Consider the following 21,414-nt stretch of genomic DNA (forward strand, 5'->3'; position numbering starts at 1 on the left):
AAATATATTATGTACAAACACTGGCACTTATGGGAACCACAATAAGTTCGCAGTAAATTTGGTTTTTATTAAACAAATTATGTTTAATCTACAATATAAAGAAATAAGTAGAGAAGTTTTACATAAAATGTGAGAAATAAGTTACTAATAAATGAAACGCATAAAAATAAAATAGTTCACTTGTTCTTCGAAGTATAAATTCATTGGTACATTAACCTCTAGAGCTCTCCAACCCTAAAGAATCTTCTGATGAAAGTTACAGATAGGAACGTCTCTCAGACTTTCCCTAACTGGTCGGAAAAAAACCTTTTCTTACTTTTTTGTCATGCAAGAGGCACAGTACTAACTGTCTTGGAAGACCATATCTATGACCTTCTTGTTCTTAAACATTTTCTATTTTGTGTTTTCTGTTTTCCTTCTAACTTCAATTTGTTTTTATCACAAATCCATCCGTCCTTGACATTTCTTTCCTTCTTTACCCCCAGTCTCTATAGGGCTTCAATGGCTTAAAAAACTGCAATGATTCTCCAGTCTCAAGGACTAAACCTTCAAGGCTAAAGTTAATCAACTTTCACCTAAGATGCTGCTCTCCTCGAGGTGTTAAATTCCTGAAACCACTTAGTAACGTTCTTTCTGGTCAGGCAAGTACTATGCCATTATCAGTTTTGCATTTCAATAGAGTATGTATTTGCAGTGAAAGAATACTAAGAAACTAATGCCACCGACGTTACTTTCTCAGAAATCACCGATTCCATCAACTTTAATAGTTATTTGGCCCCGTATATTCGAAATGGGTGCTGGAGAAATCTCATTAACCATCAGAGTTATCTCAAAACATAGACGGAAGTAAATATAATTCTGGAAATTTGAAACTAAAGTAAGCAATATTTCTCCACCAATTAGAAGTTTTTAGATTCCAAAATTAGAAATAATAATAAAATTTAAAGTTGAGTTGATATGATTGAAGCTAGGAAATCTGAACTGAGATCAACTATAAATAAACTGTGCTTATATGTTTATGTAGTAAAATTAATTATTATGTCAGAATTATGCAATTAAATCATCTAGTTTATCCCATTTAATGATGTAATATCCTTTCAATTATATTAGTGTGCTTGCCACAAACTATCTCACGTTTAACTGATATAACTTCAGAAACTATTTATTTTTGTTAGTAAAGGCTTTTTCCTATCGCTAATAAACTTGGAATTTGAAAGAAAAAAGACCAAAATTTATACAGAAATCACCTGTAGTAGATACATTGTTGCAACTTACGATCTTCGATTTAATTACGTTTTTAAATTAAAATTAGGAAAAATACGCGAGTGAAAGATGCATATAAAAGAAAGATGAAAGTATGGGCGATCAACAGGTTGGCCTTGGCCGATATAAATTGTTCAACTTAAATAACGAGTAACCATAACAATGGCCTTTACTTGGCAATACAAACGATTAGATTATGTGGTAATATTAATATATATATTCTATATGTCTTATTTAAAATAAATTCATTTTTACATACATGATTATATTTTGAGTCACTTCACATTTATTTATTTTACGTTTTTTTTTATCAAAGCAAGTTATTACGACTTTTCCTGCTGACAAAAGAAGTTAGGATACCTTTTAAATTCTACCCTCTCATCTACCAATTTGATAATGTAAATAAGCCTTTGACTTTCGTGTCATTTAAGTGTAAATGAGTTGAATGTACCATGAGACCGAATGAAAGCCATTGAAACGGCGCATAGTGAACCATGAATCTATATGGAAAAGAGTAAATTGGTGGTACCTCATTGCCCTCTTATAGTTCTGTAACATATATTTGATCCTTTTTTTTCCCCAAGAAAATGCTTCTCAAGATAGTATAAGAGGTGGCATTACAAGTTTCTCTTTAAATGTTCCATGATGTGCTTTTGGGGGGGTTAAGTGGTTGTGCCATTTTACTGAATAAATGGTGTGAGGTTTTAGCAATTTTTTACGTAAAAATTAGATTCAAGATTTCTAAATGTAAATAGTGATGAGAGAAATCGCGTGCTTTTCACTAGTTTTTTTTTGTTTTTGTTTTGTTTAATAAATTCAAAAGAGTATTATAATTATATTTTAATTGATTACTTTTACATTATTTTATATGATTTCGGCCTTACTGTTCATCTTCAGCTATTTAATTCCATTAAAAAATATATACATATATCATTTTATTATTTTTTTAAAGATATTTGGTTGGTCACCGTAACAAAAAATATAAATAAATAACTGAAGAAGACATAAACGTCGAAATGACCTACAAATAAAATAAAAGAAATAAAGATAAATGGGAACAAGGAAAGCAAAAAGATTTTATTTTAACAAATACTCACGTAGGGACTAAATAGTTTTACAAAAAACCTTCAATACAATTTATTTTAAAAAAGTTCCTCATGGCGGTGAGGTAAGGGTCCCAAAATCTTTGTTAACGAAAATACTTCTAACTTATACAATAAACTTTCAAGTTTGCAAAAAATCCGATGAATTGGGGTAAGAAAATGTTTTTATGTTTTTCTCATCAGGTATTTGTTTAAAGGTAATAAGGTAAAAACACATTCATTGACAAATAATCGATTTCTTTTTTTTTTGTTGAATACCACTAAAGTAGTCTTGTTAGTATTCTATCTCTACTCTTCGAGTCAAAACTCAATAGCGAAAAAGAGGTGCTAAATATCACTCTCTAAATATACAGTTTTTTATTAAATATTTCTTCCCTTCCCTGTGGTGTACCGCAAACCGTTATTTTCCTTTAGGTAATTGATACAATTTTTTCGCTTAAATAATTTTTTGCTTTTAAATATTAACCACATAAAACAGATTTTATAAAATATTAATAATGTATATATATATACAATGTAACCCAGTTCTTATGCATATTCTAAACGGTAATGCTGGTTTGATGAGTTTTTGACCTATACTTTAAACGTTTCTCTTCTTTGGGAAGAAGTCAATCAACTAGAAATCTTCTTTCTAGGTCAATATTTTTTCGTGAAATTTATTCAAAACTTTGAAATTATTTGATTGTTTGTATATTTTGTAACTGCTTATTACTTTGTTTAAAACTAATGTACAGTTTGTTTGCATACTTCCAGAAAACTTTAATTATTTAGTTTGTTTAGAAGAAGTAAAATAAACGTTTTACAAAATATTGGCCGACCGCTCCAAAAAATATTTTATTCCTCCACCCTCCTAGTAAATGATAATACTTAATATTTAAAAAGTGGAGCAAATATTACGGCTGACGATTTTCTATATCTGCCAATGTCGGCGGAGCCAAACCCATGTTGATTAATTAAGAAATCTAGAGTTCTTTCCTGGAAATGTATACTTATTGCTATGATATCTGCGCAGGATCTCTGAAGAACACCATTAGTACCTCTTTTTTCTTTAGAGCTTTATTGAAGATTGAATTTTAAAATAGCTATTTCATCAATAAACACAGCATTTGTTAGCTTCTTTTTCCTCATTCAATTTTCAGGAATTAGTACATTAATGATTTTATTCAAGGATTTGGCTAACAATGTTCAGATTGCCTTGCTTTACAAGGAAGTATATTGCAAAATAATGGTATTGAAGTTTTTTTACTTATTTATTTATTAAACAAGAACGTGGAGGAATCAAATTAATAAATTAATCATGACTTTGTTTTTTTATGCAACTTACACTTTAGAAATAAATTCCAACATTACTTAAGTGCACTTAAGATCAAACATTTCCGTGATGTACTTTAATTTTTAATTCCTCACCCGTAATCTACGAATACGAATGGTGCGCAAGAACAGGACAGTTATGAAATGAGAATTCTTCAGAATACCGTGTTCTGTAATAAATAATCCGATAATATCTTAGAATCAAATTTCTTTTTTACTTTTTCTCCTTCTTTGAATCCCTGAATGTACTTTGTGCTGTTTGCCACAATATGAGTGTATCGCGCTATAACCTTTAAACTCAAAACTATAACCACAAAAAAAAGAGCCTAAACAAAATTCAATGCACCCGAAGTATTTTGGGTTTTAGCTAGCTTTTGAAAATGATTATTTACACTGATACCTCTACCTACTACACTGTTGCCTTCGTACTTATCAGAGAAACGCCTTCTGGATATGGTAATTGAAAAGAATGGATATGAGACGATACATAATAACTCCAGAATAAAGGTGGAAACCTACGTCTTCAGAGATCTGGGCGTCCTAGGAATTTCACACACTCACTGGGGGATTTCAAGATCAACACACAATGATTTTTAATCCGAATTTCTGGATAACAATAAAGTCACAATTTTACAATTAACGTACTCGAAAATGATTACCTCCGATTCCTTTAAAAACTGGGTATCAAAATTAATTACAGGTACGAATGGCGTCAGGGGTAATTAAGCCCAAGTTGTTTAAGTGCACAAGTGCAATACTGTTAAAGTATTTAAGTTTAAGTGCGTAATCAACAAACAATAAACCTTTTCTAACTGCAAATTTTTAAACTTTCTTATCTTTATATTACAGGAGTATGTTATGCTGAATTTGCCGCCAGAGTACCAAAAGCTGGATCAGCCTATATTTACAGTTATGTCACAGTCGGAGAACTTGCTGCTTTCGTCATCGGGTGGAATTTAATATTGGAGTACATTATCGGTAAGATAAAAATTAATGATGTTTCTGATATAAATATATACCTTAACAGTGATGCAGTGAACTGCAACAATATTATTGTATATCCTTTACTGATAGAATGTAGGTGCCGCAGACGAATGGAGGTAAGGGTCAAGCATTTTGTAGTTCACCTTGTTCTTGGCACCTCAGCCACCATTGAAAGTAAAGGATAACCTGAAAAATAGGAGATACTTTAGTATTTGACAAAATTTACATAACTAGAAAAAAACCTGTTGTGAAAATACTCTCACAACTTTTACAGAAATTTTTGTTGATATGATCTTTATTTAGAAAATCTCATCTAAGTAGTGTCCTATAATAAATTATTTGAAGCTAAGAATATGTGATTAGTTACCCTTACTGCGGTATGCCGCCCTAAATTCGTAAATATGTTATCAAGATCTATCCCCTATAACTCCTAAAGCTTTGAAATGTACAAAAAAGAAGTGATGGTTTAAAATTAACCACTTAAAATGTAAATGGTTTCAACGTCAAGTTAAATTAAATACTGTGATATATATTTTTAATGTAAATACTAATTCTTTAAAGTTACACTTCGCGCAACCAATTTTCTCCAAAATATGTAATTAAAACTGTCCGGTAGGACAGTTGTATAAGGGTTGATCATCAAAAACTGCACGAAAAAGCGTAACGTTGAAAAACACCCAACTTTGACAAATTTTTTCTCTTTTTCTATAAAAGATAAAATTCCCAAATTTTCTTTAAATTATAGGGCAAGTCCTCCTTTATAACTGTAATTTTTTTGTCAAAACCCAGATTTAATATATTACGAGAAAAAAGTTATTGAAAATGAGCAAAAACGGCATTTTCAAAAATTGGTCTTGTTCTTGTTGTTGTTGTTGTTGTTGTTGTTGTTCTTCTTGTTGTTACCTTTTTTGTAAACAACGTAGCGCCTAAACGCGTGAACCGATTTTCATGAATGAGGTGTCATTCGTTTCGGAATTTTATGTAGATGTGCCTTTTGGGGGTCTCGACGCTGTACATCAAATGGGGGAGGAGTTAGCCCCATATATGTGAGGCCCCTTCTCAAAATTATTATTACTAATAACTCTGAAAATGTTAACCCGATTTTAATAAAATTTGGCAGGATGAAAGGTTTAGGGCACTCCTACGTAACATTTAAACGACGTTCTGCTCTTACCCTTATTAGGGGGAAGTATGGTAATCGTTTCAAATTATCGAAACGTGAACCGATTTTCATGAATGAAGTGTCATTCGAATCGAAATTTTGTACAGATTTGCACTTTAAAAGTCTCGTCGCTATGACTCATAAGGAGGGGAGTTTGCCCCACCCAAGTAAGGCCTTTTCTAATACTATTATTACCAATATTTCTATTACGCTTAGTTCGATTTGGATAAAATTTACCACGAAGAAGTGGTTAAAGCTCCTCTACGTGGCTGTGAAGTGCCACCATGCTCTTACACCTACTAAGAGGAAGTACTGCAATCGTTAAAATTATCAATGAGTGAACCTATTTACATCAATGAATTCGATTCAAAATATTTGCCTTTTAGGGAGAAGTACTGTAATCGCAGTTTATTTTTCTTACTCCTCTTAAAAGGAAGTACTGAAATCGCTTTTTAATTTTGCTATTTACGTACAAATACCTTCCTATTTTATTCAAAACGCTTTCTCTAAAAAATTGTTATTGAGGATGGTTTGGGGGACCGCAACTATAATCATTCTTTAAAAAGATCGCTCCAGTGGTAGTTACGGTTCGGACTTAACACCTTTTTAGGTTATAATGGTAGAATTTATTATTCCAAATTTTAATAAAATCTGTAAAGCAGATATGTAACTTTGCAAAACAGACAAAAAGGAAAATCTATCCAAAAAGTCCAAAAATCTCATTAACAAAAACTTACAGTTTAAAATGTTAAGTATAAGGGTTGATTAAACGCCAAAAGGTACACAAATCAGCAAGTACCCAACATTTCATTAATACTTCATTAATATTTAAGTAATTTTACTGCATTAAATTTCATTTATTTTTTTGAATTTATTAGAGGTCACAGACCCTTATGCTGGCCATTTTCGTCTACAAAATATTTGTTCAAATAGAACACTATTTCTTAGATTGACTGTAATATCTAATCAACAAACTATTAATCACAGGTTAAAAAAAAAACTTTATAAAAAAAAAATATGAGGTTAAAAAATTCAAAAACTTTTTTCAAAAATGCTTGCACCAACATTCATCAATGATTTTGTTTATTTTATTTATTTATTTTTATTTTTAAATAAAAATCTTCGGTTTAAGTTCGTAATTCGATTAAAGCAATTGTTACTTTATTTAGTAGTCAAGCGTTTTTAATAATAGGTAATAATTAATCTGGCTTTATCGCAAATAATATAGTTTTCTTCAATTCTCAATCTAGGTATTCTTACCGCAGTGTTATATATTTGGAATATAAGATATGCATATTTTTATGACAGCTAATTATACCAGTATTTTACCTACTATAAGTAAAATTAGAGGGACTACATTAAATTACAATTGAGAAATGAATAATTATTGTTGAATAATTTACTGGATATTACCTATGCGTTATTTGTACTCACAAATACTTCGGTAAGAAGAATTCTAGACAGAAATATTGTTTTAAATCCGTGATTCAAATTTAAACAGTAGCCGACTCTAACTTTGTCTTTTTCTATTTTAACATGCATGTATATGTGACTACTCAGAATAAAGGGCCTAATAAAGATAAATCAGAAGAATAATTTGGAATAAATTATAGGTAAGACTTTAAGCTCCTTAATATTACAAAATTGGTGAAACCGTACAAATAGACTGAATAACTCATTAAAATGGTGCTTTAAAATTGCTGTAGCTTACAAATTATACAACAATCAATTCTCCAGGAAAAATAATTTCATTAATAATAAAAAAATATGAAGAGCAAAGAGTGTAAGATTTATAACAAAAAAAAAAGAAGGTTTTTGTGCCCTTACTTCTAAAAAGACGCATAACCACTTGGAAATACTCTCACTTCCTCTCTCTGTGAATGTGTGTATGTGTGCATCCAATGCAACTCAAAAACCATATTTGAAATTTGAAATTTCTCTTAGGTACCACCAGTAAAATTTGTCATTCTCAACCATTAGTGATTCACACTATATTTTTGTAATTCACTAATCTAAAAACTAAATTATTAGTAAAACTGATATTTTATTGCATTTAAAACCAAAAGGCGTGATTTATTTTTAATCACTCTTTTTATTGATATACATTCTTTTCATAAACCAATTGTTTTGGTTAAATAATTTGTAAACAGTAGTTTTCTTTACTAGACATGCATTATCTAAAGATAAACTTTATCATTATGTTTGTTGTAATTAATTAATGTTTACTTTGAACATAATAAAAAATTATTTTGAAATAGGTTAATAAAACATCGATTTCATTAAAATTAATCTTTGGGATTAAATGCTATTATTAAAAATTGAAAATGTTTACATAGATGAGCTTCAAGGTCACTGCTTATGTAGATAAAACGTATTCCTAATAAAAACTGACTGGGACATTTTTGTTCTAATTTTTTACGCGTAATTTTTTTCCCCTTTAATAGCATGTTTCCAATAGTTCTTGAAACTGCCAGTAGAAACTAGCAAAAAAAATATACTTTTTAGACCGCTGAGAAAATTCGACAGAAATCTATAGTAAAATTCATAATTTGACAATAGGTTTTTGAAACAGAGATCTTAAGAACATTATTATTAACCTAATCACTACAAAAAAAGGATGTAACGAAGTAGGGGGAACAAACCTAGAAAATAACGAGTATCAATGTAAGTGTCTCTTTGTAAGTTAAACGTAGATAAATAATATAAAGAATTAAAATCTTCAAGAACTTTAGAGCACATCTCTTACAAGGTTACAGCTCTTTTGAATTAGAGACTGGGGAACAGCTAGTTGTTGCCCAAAGAGGATGAAAACGTCTAAGTGAGTAAGCAAAACGAGAAAATGACTAGATTCAGATCAGGAGTACCGTCCAATTCATTTGTCTTCCTATCAATTATATAAAACCAAGCCTCTATTAAGGGTTTTTTAAAAGAAAGTAGCAAAATGATGTTTACCATGACTTTTTCGCAATGGATGTAAGATTTGGAATTAGGAATGTGAGAAAGTAACAAATATGTAATTTTCTGTAGACCACATTTTGACTTCTCAGAAACCAAACTACCAACTAAGTTTACCAATTTAAACAGTGATTTTAAATTTCAACATAAATAATTTTGATTTCTAAAAGTCATAACACATTTTGAGAAAGTTTCTATTTTTTCCCCCATAATAATTATTGTCGTTTTGTTTTAGGCACAGCAAGTGTTGCTAGAGCTTTCAGTTCGTACCTTGACACAATGACAGGTAACGTGACGGCCAACACTTTAAGAGAAGTAATGCCAATCCATGTCTCATTTCTCTCGCCGTATCCTGATTTTCTTTCATTAGGCATTGTGCTGGTTTTAACAGGTAAAAATTATACTTTCTCTTTTTTTTTTTTAAAGACATCTTCAAGAGTTTCTTCTTCTTTTTTAAATTAAAATTGGAGAGATGTAAAGTTTTTTTGTAAATGTTACTTGAACAAAATATGTTATACAAAACCTTGCAGCATTAATTATTCACGCTACAATTAAAACTTCTAAAATTAGACGTGCACAAGATTAGAATTCTCAATATTTCATTCTTTGAAATTATTTCTAAATAGAATCCATTGATAATTTAGCGTATAAAATGTTATTCAGTGTTTCAAGAGTGAGAATCTTGATACTGTACAAAAATAAAAAATAAAAGTCAAGTGTTCACATCAAATGTTTTACACTCCATTATTGCGGATTTCCAAAAACTGTTTATTAATATGTTAAAATCTTATGATTATCAGTCAACAAGTTTTTTAAGAATGTCTATCTCAGTTACCAAACAAAAAATAGCAAAAAAAGTTTTGTTTTTTTTCGTGATAACTCAGCGAATTCTTAAGAAACTTCTGTTTCAAAATTAGATTGCTGGTTGGTGAGTTTTAATCAAATATGCGAAATATTTTTATGGAGAAGATTAATTTTGAGTTTAGGAGCATTAGCGTTTGGGCATAATCTTTCAAAACTACTTCTAGCCCTTCTGCTCTTAAAAAAGGTAGAATTACTTATCACTTACAATATAATTTTAATAAAAGTTAAATTTTTGCAAATAAATATTTCAAATCTTACCATAACTTCTATCTTAAACGATTGTAAACCAATAAACACAAGAAAAATATAATTAAATTTTAAGTTGTTTTCAATAAAACTGGCTTTTCATGTAAAAAAGTTAATTCAACAATTTAAATAAGGGTTTAATAAAACTTGAAAAGGAACATAACTCAATTCTATTCATCCTAATACAGTAATAAATGTTTATTATATTTATTTATTATTTCAGCGCTACTAGCGTGGGGAGTGCGAGAATCAGCAATGATGAACAATATCTTCACAGCATTTAACCTTCTAACAGTGGTAACAGTTATCATAGCCGGCCTATTTAAAGGTAATTACGAATTTCTGGATTCAAATAATAATTTTTAACTAATGAACTTACTTTTGTCGAATGACCGTAAGTTGATTTGATAGTGACAATTATGTAAACATGAATATGAAGTTTGGGACTACAGAACTTATTTTAGCTCTGGACTTTTATAAATAAACTGCTTGAGAACGTCTAGAATAGGCCTCATTTTTTAAAATTTAAACTGTAGAAGCAAACCATCTTTACTGCTGCAAGCCCTGTATCAAGATAATGTCTGCTTTATTAATGATTTAGTTTAAGAAATTTATAGCAAAGTGCGACATTTTTAAAAGGCAAAATATATATATTAGATAACCTGTCTATGAATTGAAGCAAACTTAAAATTAAATTAAATTTTGTTTCCAGTGAATGCAAGCAATTGGAACATACCAAAATCAGAAATACCAAAAGGTGTTAAAGGAGGAGAAGGTGGTTTCTTACCGTTTGGATTCTCTGGTGTAATGGCTGGAGCGGCTAAATGTTTCTTTGGTTTCGTGGGATTCGATTGCGTGGCTACTACAGGTAAAACTGAAAGAAATAAATTTAAACATCAGAAAGTTTTGGGGAATATGACCGCATAAGATTATAACATTACATCCACACTATAGGAAGGGACTTCTGCTACTTTCATGCTGTCAGTAGAAGGCAGAATTCTTTCAACTATATATTTCAATACAAAAGTAGAATTTCCGCAAATTAATAACATATATTTTGTTTATCTATAGGCGAAGAAGCGAAAAATCCACAAAGGCATATTCCATTAGCTATAGTAACATCATTAATAATCATATTTCTGGCTTACTTCGGCATATCCACTGTATTAACTATGATGTGGCCATACTACGATCAGGTAACAATCCAACAAAGTTGTAAAAATTCAGAATTAATTAGCCAGTTTAAGAACATTTTGATTTTAACTAATATACAAAAATTTAATTAATTACCTATCTAATTTTTAATCATGTAAATCTATTTGTTGTAAATATTATTTAAACTCACGATGACAGCATTGCAGTGACCATCTTTACCAACTAATTTATTTTTAAAAAGTTAACATATTTTAATAACAAATATGAATTTCCACATTTCAAACAAGCTATTCATATAACTAGAGTTTATAAGTTCAAACTGTTACAGTTTTTATCACGAATAATCTTTTAGAAATAATCCCGAAATCCTGAAAACGTATTGAATTGAATAACCTCCCCAATTGGGTCATAGACAGACAATTACGTATTTTAAAGTGGCTGATAAGAAAAGTTAATGAATAATTTAAAAATTGATGTGAAAATATAAAAAAAAACTTACGTTTCTAATAATCGTATTTGAAAATAGCAGCAAAAGAGATCACAATAGAAGTTAAGAACTGCAGTACACCACCCTGCCACCTAACGTCCATGTTGGAAACTACAGCTGACCTAAATAAGAAAATTGCAATCAAAATATTTAAAAATATAATCAATTATATTCATATCATATCTACCTGTTAATAAGGAGTATACCAAAAAAATTTCTATTATATTTTAACAAAATTAACAGTATAAATTAGTGAATAATGATACTGTTCCTATGAATTACCTTTAGATCATTGCCTTAAAGTTAGGGTTGGTTAAATTCTTGGAGCTGAGATTATTTTTGTATTTTTTTTTTTTAGTACATTAATACTTGTTTAGGCTTACTAAAAATCTAGGAACTTGTATAACGATGTCAATAAATATGTATTATTGAAGTGTGGCAAAAAAAGAAAAAAAAAACTGAAGCACGAATAAGATACTTGCAGAACTGAATATTACAAGTATCTATTTTATTTCTTTTGATTCCGAGACTTTTTAATTTCTAGGATAGGTACATTACCTTATAGATTCAACGTTTTACTATGTTGCATAATTTCGTTGAGTAGCTGATCTTCGTTGAAGTAATCTGATAAAATTGTTGCAAACAAAGCACATATTAGCTCAGCTTCTGTAATGAAATTACAACAAGATAGTTAAAAGTCTTAGCAAATCTTTTTCAAATAAAACAAATACAATAATTTTATGAAAATGTGTAACCAATGTAAAACCTAATACTAATTTTATTTTATTACTGATTATTCTAGGATGAAAATGCTTCAATAGTCATTACATTCAAAAATGTAGGCATGCCCGTGGTCAGTACTATTGTATCAGCAGGAGCAATATTTGCACTTTGTACAAGGTAAAACATAAATCATTAAATATCGGTAGAAACAATGGATTTTTAAATATTTGCATTTGAGTCAGAAAATTACAATAATTGTAGAATTTGAAGAAATTCCTCTTAAACATTTTCTCATGTTCGTAGATTTTAATACGAATCTACCATTACTACATTTTCTGGGCTTTTTTCCCCCCAAAAGCCCCTGAATATTGTGGGCCAATATTTTTCAACTGCTTCGACGTGCAAAAAATCTATTACTAAATGATCATAAGGGGAAATAATATGCTTTTTCCCTGAAGGAACTCTCCAATATCCAGAATACCCCAAGACATCTTTGAGCTCCTAATCCTCAAGCATTGCCTTTAGAATACTCGTACATCGCGTCTCCCTGCCTAAAAACTCCTTATTATATAAAGTAACCTTTCAATTCACCTCCAGTTTCCTCATTCTCCAATTTTGTACTTCTCCGTCACAAAATAGTTTCATATTATAGTTTAATGATTATCGTGGACCACAGAATATTATTGTTACTTCTGTTAGTCACACATACATAATGCATCAAATTCTTTGACAATAATATTCACAGAGACTGACTCAAATATTAACTCCATTCAGTTGTAAATATGATTCAAGAGCAATACACACGATACACACGATAAAAGCCATCAGATTTCTATAGATAGAAGATTGTGAGGAGCTATTTGGTGTCAGAAAAAAATGTAGAAAACCAACATTTTGTATACCTATTTTGTAAATTTTTTTTTTGGATTAACAGACCGAATTTCTCCGTGTCTAAATTTGATATAAAAGAATTTCTCTAAATTATCTAAATATAAGTCACCAAATTTTAAGATTATCTAAATTGAAAGATTGATGTGCATAATATTCCGGTAGCATGTTAGGCTGCATCTTTCCACTTCCAAGAGTGCTGTACGCTATGGGAGTGGATGGATTACTTCCACCTTTCTTCTGTCACATCTACAAAGGAACCCAAACACCAGTACTAGCAACGCTTTCTTCCGGAATCTTTTCAGGTCTTGACAATGAATAATATTATTTAATAGCACAAAGAAAAGCTTTAACACAATTTAACCAACCGTATTCATGATATTTTTATTATTGAAAGTGGGAATTCATGCCTGAATTTTTGGAAATTGGAGTTCAATAAATTCGCATGCGTAGAAGGTTTTTTGTTTTTTAAATTTTAACTCTTATTATTATTATTAATTCTTATTTTTATTATTAACTAACATTTTGTTTAAATTTTAATAGAATATTTACTTTAATAAAGAGTGCCGGTTCATTTATGAATTTTATCTTTTATTTAAGAACATATTCTAAAATTCTCCCTATCTCTATTTTTTGTCTTGTTTACAGACGATAACAAAAATTCTAATTAATGGTTTAAATTAAGTAATTAAAATTAAAAAAAATAACGTACTTATGTCTACAGTCTTCTTGGCACGATGTTTCCAATGCCGAGGATGTTATATGCAATCGCTAGTGATGGCCTACTATTTAAGTTGTTTGCCAATGTGAATGCTAGGACCAAGACTCCAGTCAACGCTACAATAATTTCTGGAGTTGTCTCAGGTTTTTATCATAATGAAGAACATAATGATATCTAGTGACATGTGTCTTTTGTCTGTGTTAAGTTCAATGTCGAAAAAGAACAGCAAAGGGAAATTATTGCAAAGTTTTCTGTAACTGTAACTTGATTTGAAATATGTGATAAAATTAATACAATAATAAATATTTTTTTGTTTTTATTGTGAAATATTTTATATTTGTTTTAATGAAGAACAATTTCTTGGTGTGAACTGCCTTCGGCGCTTTCAAATTTGATGTAGAAACACGCACATAACTTTGTTCTCATTTTTTTTAATAAGTAAAAATAATTCTTCGGATTTTCAGCCAAATCAAAAACTTAGCAAAATAAGTTTCGTTTCCAAAATAGTGAAGGGAAAACCGTCGAATTCGTAGGAAAGAGTGGAAAACCTCCTAAATTCAATTTTCACGAAGTCATTTCCTGAGTTTTTAATACACAATTTGTTTAGTTCAACTAGTTGACGAGACAAACAAGGAAAATTAAAATAAAAAATTATAATTAAGTTTTTAAAAAAATCGCTTTTCTAGAAATTATCATATTTTACCATAAACATCGTATAAATGATTGAACCATACGTTACATTAGAATTGTACATTGGAGTTTGAGCTCCTGCGATTATTTGTTTTTGTGTAACAGAGTTTACATACATGATAGGAAGTCAAAAGAGGCATTTCCGTTAAATACAATATCGAACATTTAATCTAAATTTCATCTTATTACAATGTTGATAATGATATAAACTCGCGCGTACACTGCTAGGGCTTTTAGCAATTACTAGAAATGAGAAATAAGTAATTGTTCTTCATTTTTCATAATACTGCTTTTAGTTACAAGTGTGAAGAGCCAAAAAAAATCAATACTAGATCTTTGTGACTCCTTGTTTGTCCAGTAGTCTTTGTTTGTAGTTGTGTTGTCGACCGCATTATTAGCCATTCCATGAGTGGTTAGAGATATTGCTTAGGCTTGCAAACAGGTATCCTGAATGCATAGGCAGGGGCACACATCTACTGCTTATGTAGGACCTACGCTAGTACGTTAATGTTGTAAATGTCAAGCTAATATCCTTAAAAGCATACTGGTCATTACAGCTCATAGTAAAACGGTACATTAAATACTTATAATTTGTTTTTTGTTTTCAAATTAATATAGCTAGACAGTATAAATCACATTCTAATTAACATTAGTTAATTTTATTAATTCATCAATGTTGTCCAGTATTAACATTTAAGTGTAATTTTAAAACAAATAATCTAATAGGATTAAAAGATATTTAGTTTCCTTAACTTTTATCAATCTTATTTGAATAGAATTATATCTATTTGGTGTGATAATGAAAATTCAAAATATGCTGAATTTGATGAATAAATTGTAAGGTAGACCTTTGTTACAAGTTTTTATGATTGAAAGGGTCCACAAAGTACAGCTATTTTCAGTAAAGTTACTTTTCTTTACTGATGAATAAATTGGATAACAGGCTGTTGTTACAAAACAAACTGCAATAGTTGGTTGGAGGTTACAATTGTAGTTTGTACTTTCTTTGCTTTTTTTAGCAAAGTTACTGAAGAAAAAAAGGAAGGTATCCTTTCATCTTCCAAAGCTTTAAAACATTCTCTTCTTCAGGTTCCTGAAGGATGCTAGAAGTTACGATAATTTCGAACTTAAAAGAAAATAAATACTTCTTGTACCAATTCAACTATTACAACTTGTAAATTTGCATTTTATTCGTTCGCTCATCGTTAGCATGTTGGTTGCTATGTTTTTGGTCAACAAGGCTTTTTTATTAACTGCATGCGCAAGAATAGAATAACATAAATTATTACTTCTTAAGTGCATGAATGCTTCCATGTAATTAGAATAATTTGCATCTTAAATCTGAATTATTAAGAAACGGTGTTTCATTGTTTAGATAAGTTGAAGTTTATTGATTTTTTTTTTAATTATTATCTAAGAATAATCATAACGCTGGTTAACGCAAATGCGTACTTCAATTTATATAGTTATTTATGTTAATTAAAGATGCTAATACAATCATAAAAGAAAGAAAACATTTTAATATTGTTTAGAACTAAATTTTAACAATTAACTGCTTTGCAATTTAGGTATAATGGCTGCATTATTCAATCTTGAACAACTGATAAATATGATGTCAATAGGAACATTGTTGGCGTATACAATTGTTGCACTTTGTGTATTATTGCTTAGGTAAGTTTTTTTTTTTTAATTCAAACTTTAATCTTTATCAAACTTCTTTTTTTTTCAATCACATTACATTCTTTCCAAATAGATAATAATTATTCAGCCTCCTCTTTTATTTTAAATAGATACCGTGATCCGAAACCAGCAATGTACGAGCCAAGAACTTTAAAAGAAGAAACTTGTACCTGTGGACAATATTTCGGACGTCTCATCAATTTTAATAGAGCCCTACTACCCGATAAATCGACTACTTCTATTGCTGAAGGAGCTACGACCGTTTTTGGTAAGTTTGCTTCTTTTCCGCAAGTAAATATTTTGTTACCCTTCAGGGCTGATAATTTTTTACCGAATCAGGATCTAATTATTTTACTAACACTGATTACTAATATTTTAAAATTAATTTTAAATTTGTTACCAAAAATAAGTTATAAAGGAGGATTTGTTCTATATTTTAAAGAAAATTTTGGAATGTCATCTTTTAATGATAAAGAGAAAAAAATTGTCAAAGTTGGGTGTTTTTGAACGTTACGCTTTTTCGTGCACATTTTGACGATCAATCCTTATACAACTGTTCTACCAGACAGTTTTTATAACTACTTCAAAATTCTTCTACAAAATTTAACTACAGAATCTTCTTTGTTACAGTTGCCTGTACCATAATTACAACAATATGGATTGTTAACTTCGAGGATACATTTGGGACTGACACAACTTGGCCTTTGTATGTACTAATATTATTTTTAGTACTCACTTGTCTTCCAGTAATTGTTATTGCTTTACAACCACAAGATCAGCCTCCGGTATTTTTCAAAGTAAGTTAATATCTTTCAATCTAAAAAGAAGAAAAAAAAAAAAACATGTAAATTCCACATTAAGCCGATCAATTAATGTAATTTAAATTTTTAAACAACTATTAAACATCATTTTAATTTCAGGTTCCTTTGCTACCAGCATTACCTGCAGTAAGCATATTTGTAAATGTATATCTGATGATGAAATTAGATTTTCAAACATGGATAAGATTTGCTGTCTGGTTGATTATTGGTAAGTAATTTAACAATAAAATAAACTTATGGAAGTTTAAACAAATTATCCAAAATAACATTTTAAAAAAACTCTTTAAGAGGAGGTTTTTTTTGGGGGAGGGGGGGTTGGAAGGGCAACTGTTTTTTCGTTACCTATCACCGGACCGTAATGGTTCCTAGGAAGAGAAAATCTTAGGACCCGAACCTGAGATCTCCGCTTGGGAATCAAATGAACCAACCATTCAGATATCTTTCTTTACTATTGTTTTAAAATTTCGCTTGATATTGGTGTTCTTGCACGAGTTCCTTAGGGTTGGAGAGCTATAAGGTATTATAATCGTCCTAACTGATAATGAAATAGAGGAAAAAGCTTCAGCGTTTAAATGAACGCCATTTATTTGCCGTAAAAAAAGACGCGATCAAAGCGGGGGTATTAACTAAATTAAATCTATGTGACACTCTTATGCCAGAAGGAACTACAAAGTATACATGGTTACCTGGAAATTTTTATGAACCTAAATAAATGTTTGAATTTTTGGTCTTCAGGTGGTCTAAATCTAATACATTACTAAATATACTTTGTAAAATAATGTAACTAACACGTATCATCACATAGAGGTTTCATTAAAAGGTATTTTATTGTCCGTGTTAAGAAAAAAACCACTCAGTACATTATCTCCTTATTAGAGAGAATAATGTGATCAGCATAACTTAAAAGAATCCGCAACCATTAATGGTAGCAAACCAGATCCTACAGAGTGTTTGGAGGAGGCACTTCATGAAATATTTGTCTAAATCAAAACTGCACGAATGAAGCTGTGGCTGCAATCACTACGCTGATCTTGAACATTTGGGAATGAACTAGGACGACACAAAATAAGAGTTCATTGTCAAATTATATTAAGAGATATTATATTAAATTAGTGAATTTTTATTTATTAATTTGAGGAATCAAGTACTTCGTGTTGTTTCGTAGTAAATACTTACATCCCAAATGGGAAAATCTCATCATTTTTGAGTCTTATCTCTTAGTCTTTATTTGCATTCTTCTTCCTTTCAACCGTCATGTAAAGAAAGAAGTTGATTACTTTTTACAAGTTATGCCTAACTGATATTTGTTTTCAGGCGCTTTAATCTACATATTCTACAGCATTCAGCATAGTGTAGAAGGAAATAAAGACAAAATGGCCAAAGAAAGTATACAAATTGTAAATATGAGGGATCCAAAATTAGCGTGGACAGCTCCAAAAGTATTTTAAATTATTTTGTTTTAGGTCTTTATACATAACCTTGGTAAGGAACCGCTAAAAAAGAATGTTATTTTTTATGTAAATTTAAAAAAAAAATGAAATTACAACATATTTTTTGAACACATTTTATGTTTAAATTTGTTGAATATTTATAGTTTTAATTATTTTTAATTATCACTATTATTTAATAATTTACCGCGGGCTGTGTATAATTCACCAATTATTATTAGAAAGATACGAGTACTAATGTCTACCTTACGCATCAGTTTTTACCTTGAAAATGAGTACAAGTTTTTTTTTTTTGTGTAAGTAATTTTAGATAAAATTATTGAATTATATATTTTTCAAGGCTTCACTTGATTCAACTTGAACCAGATTATGCTAAAACGACAAGATAGCTTGAAATAAAATTCGTCTGGTAAAATATCTTACTTTTTTCATTGAAGAATTTACTTCTAAATCACCCATTACGCTTTAATCAAATGCAAAGCAAGTGATTGAGTCAGATGTGTATCCCGTCCCTACCTAACTAACTATATACATACACTTTAGGTTCCAAAAAAAAACATTTTCGAGAAAAAAAAGGGGGTCTAAAGGCCCAGTCATTTGTTGTCAATACTCGGTTTTAACAATATTATGTTTACAAATATTTTGAATGTACCTTTTAACATTTTTTGCTGCGTGGACTTTTTCTTTTAGAAATACAAAGCCGCGAAACGTTTCAATACCTTATATAAATATACGTAAAATGCAAAGTAAAGGTAGTTTTTTTCTTGACTTCGGCCAAATTTGAATAGAAAGATAGTTTAGTTCCGTTTCCATAGTAACAATTACCCCCTTTGGATCACGTCTTAGATTTACATTGACCTTCACTGTGAAACATTAAAAAATAAAATAAAAAGTAAGCTGAAAATTCAAGCATACACTGGTTCTGTAAAAGTGAAATTAAAATAATATAAGTTTATAAAATAGAAAATTAAGCTCACTTTTAAGATAAAAAGTCGATAAATAATTTGGTATTAACCGGGTTTTGTAAATAAAATTTAGAAAATCTTAAATTAGACGATGGACATATATTATTGACATTTTGTTGTTATATTAAATTAGTTTATTAATTTAAATTTAAACATGAACGAATCCCTTAGTTTATAATCCATGTATTATTTATAATGTAATAATGGAAAATATTTTAGAATAATGAATTATAAATGTGATCTCTACGCAGCAGAATCTAGTAATTCTATTTTTATTAATTGTAAATATTTTGAAAATAAAATTAATTTGAGTATAAATAAAGAAATAAAATAAATATATTAACTGTATTAACTGATTTAAAAATGTTCAAACAAAATGTACTAATCTCTAAAAATGACTCTCATTAAAATGATGTGCCAATGTCAAACAAAATTGTTTCCAAAAACGAACAGAGAAATCAATATTCGAGAAAATTTGATCTTAAATGATAAGCTCACTTTTATCTAATTTTGTAATTTTAAATTTTAAACTTCAAAGTTATCAATAATAATAATAAATTAAATTGAATAAATAAAAGTGAATTCATAAAATTATCACTACAAAAGAGAATTTAGAGATTTTTTTTAGAGATTTAATTTTACAGCAGAAATTTTAAAGAGTGAATTGTTCTGATTATTTATTTATTCATAATTAAAGTGTTGATTGTTTGAAAATGCTGAAATAAAAATTTATTTATGGACTTACTTCGAATTTTAGAAAGTATTAATTTGTTTTGTATTATTAAGGGAATGTGCATAACTGTTGTTTCGCCTGTGATCATTTCAGTATGTATGTAAATACATATATAAAAAATATAGTGTCTTAGAAACTGTAACTGTTTATCTTTAACTTATTTCCCTTCTACGAGAAAAGCAGAATAGCAATTCTATCGAATAATCGAACAAGACTTTTAAGGAAGGAAAAACATTTTCTTATTTGTTTTGATAGTAATACCTTAATAAAACATCTCAAAACGTGATGTAAAATGTATTTAGTGAACTTGATTACATTTTGAGATCGATTTAAAGGTAAGTTGGTTAAGGAGATTTATTTTTTATCCTGAACTTCCCTTACATCGCAGTACTGTATGACAGTGTGACTTCAGAACAGCATAACAATGAAAAAGTGTTTTTCTTGCAAGAAGAAGGATGCGAATCCTTTTTTATTCATCAAGTGACTAGCAGCATGATTGGGACGGATCTAAGGTTAAGACTTCTTTATTATTGCTCTCTCACGGTTAAACTTAATCCAACTTCTTGCTACCTTTAACTTACAGTCTATTAGCTCATTTGAAGGAATGATCCATGAAAATCTTTGGATAATCATACAGCAAATTTAATGAGGTCTTCAGTCTTATCAGGCAAATAATCTTGAACCGCCACTTTCCTTATGGCTGATCTTCTATTACTTCCAGATTCTATTGCATCGTTCCAACATAATTATTAGGTACATGTCTTTCTTCACAAACACGGAAACTTCTGCATTATTCTCCTAAAAGAAAGATGTAACATAAATGTAATGATTATTGTGATAAGAAAGCAGAAAAAATAACCGAAAATTCTAGAGTTGTTAATTTTTATCCAAAGAAAAGAGATTATGATGAGATAATTTTTTGCAAGTCTAGTGAAAATAGTTCTCTCAAGTTGAGTACAGTTTAAATTCTAATTAGAAACATTCAATAAATAAAATAAAATGCATGTTTGTAAATGTAATATTTAGGACTTAACTAATCTCTATAATGAGGGTTTCAAAGATCTTTTTTGAAGAAAAACTTCGGGCAGATCATTTCTTAGCTTAAAGACTCCTTAACAAAAACTTACAGTTTAAAAAGTTAAGTATAAGGGTTGATTAAACGCCAAAAGGTACACAAATCAGCAAGTACCCAACATTTCATTCAAGCTTAGTTGA

General features: G+C 29.5%; 1 protein-coding gene across 2 annotated transcripts in view; it reads left to right on the forward strand.

Annotated features, from left to right (window-relative positions):
- Positions 1-20,341, forward strand: part of LOC141446941 (cationic amino acid transporter 2-like) — a 55,710-nt gene extending 35,369 nt beyond the window's left edge. The window contains exons 3-14 of one of the 2 annotated variants that reach the window (XM_074113962.1): positions 4,527-4,655; positions 9,014-9,169; positions 10,112-10,216; positions 10,601-10,756; positions 10,960-11,084; positions 12,333-12,430; positions 13,307-13,446; positions 16,121-16,223; positions 16,343-16,500; positions 16,863-17,029; positions 17,153-17,261; positions 18,368-20,341. In XM_074113962.1, the coding sequence (XP_073970063.1) occupies positions 4,527-4,655; positions 9,014-9,169; positions 10,112-10,216; positions 10,601-10,756; positions 10,960-11,084; positions 12,333-12,430; positions 13,307-13,446; positions 16,121-16,223; positions 16,343-16,500; positions 16,863-17,029; positions 17,153-17,261; positions 18,368-18,501 (1,580 nt within the window). In that variant the 3' untranslated portion in view covers positions 18,502-20,341. Of the gene's footprint in view, positions 1-4,526; positions 4,656-9,013; positions 9,170-10,111; positions 10,217-10,600; positions 10,757-10,959; positions 11,085-12,332; positions 12,431-13,306; positions 13,447-13,865; positions 14,006-16,120; positions 16,224-16,342; positions 16,501-16,862; positions 17,030-17,152; positions 17,262-18,367 lie in introns of both variants that reach the window. The other variant, XM_074113963.1, reaches the window with a different exon arrangement.
- The last annotated feature ends 1,073 nt before the right edge of the window (positions 20,342-21,414 follow it).

This window comes from Rhodnius prolixus, unplaced genomic scaffold, assembly GCF_049639745.1.
Source record: "Rhodnius prolixus isolate KJV_2025 unplaced genomic scaffold, Rpr scaffold_7, whole genome shotgun sequence".
Taxonomy (NCBI): Eukaryota; Metazoa; Arthropoda; class Insecta; order Hemiptera; family Reduviidae; genus Rhodnius; species Rhodnius prolixus.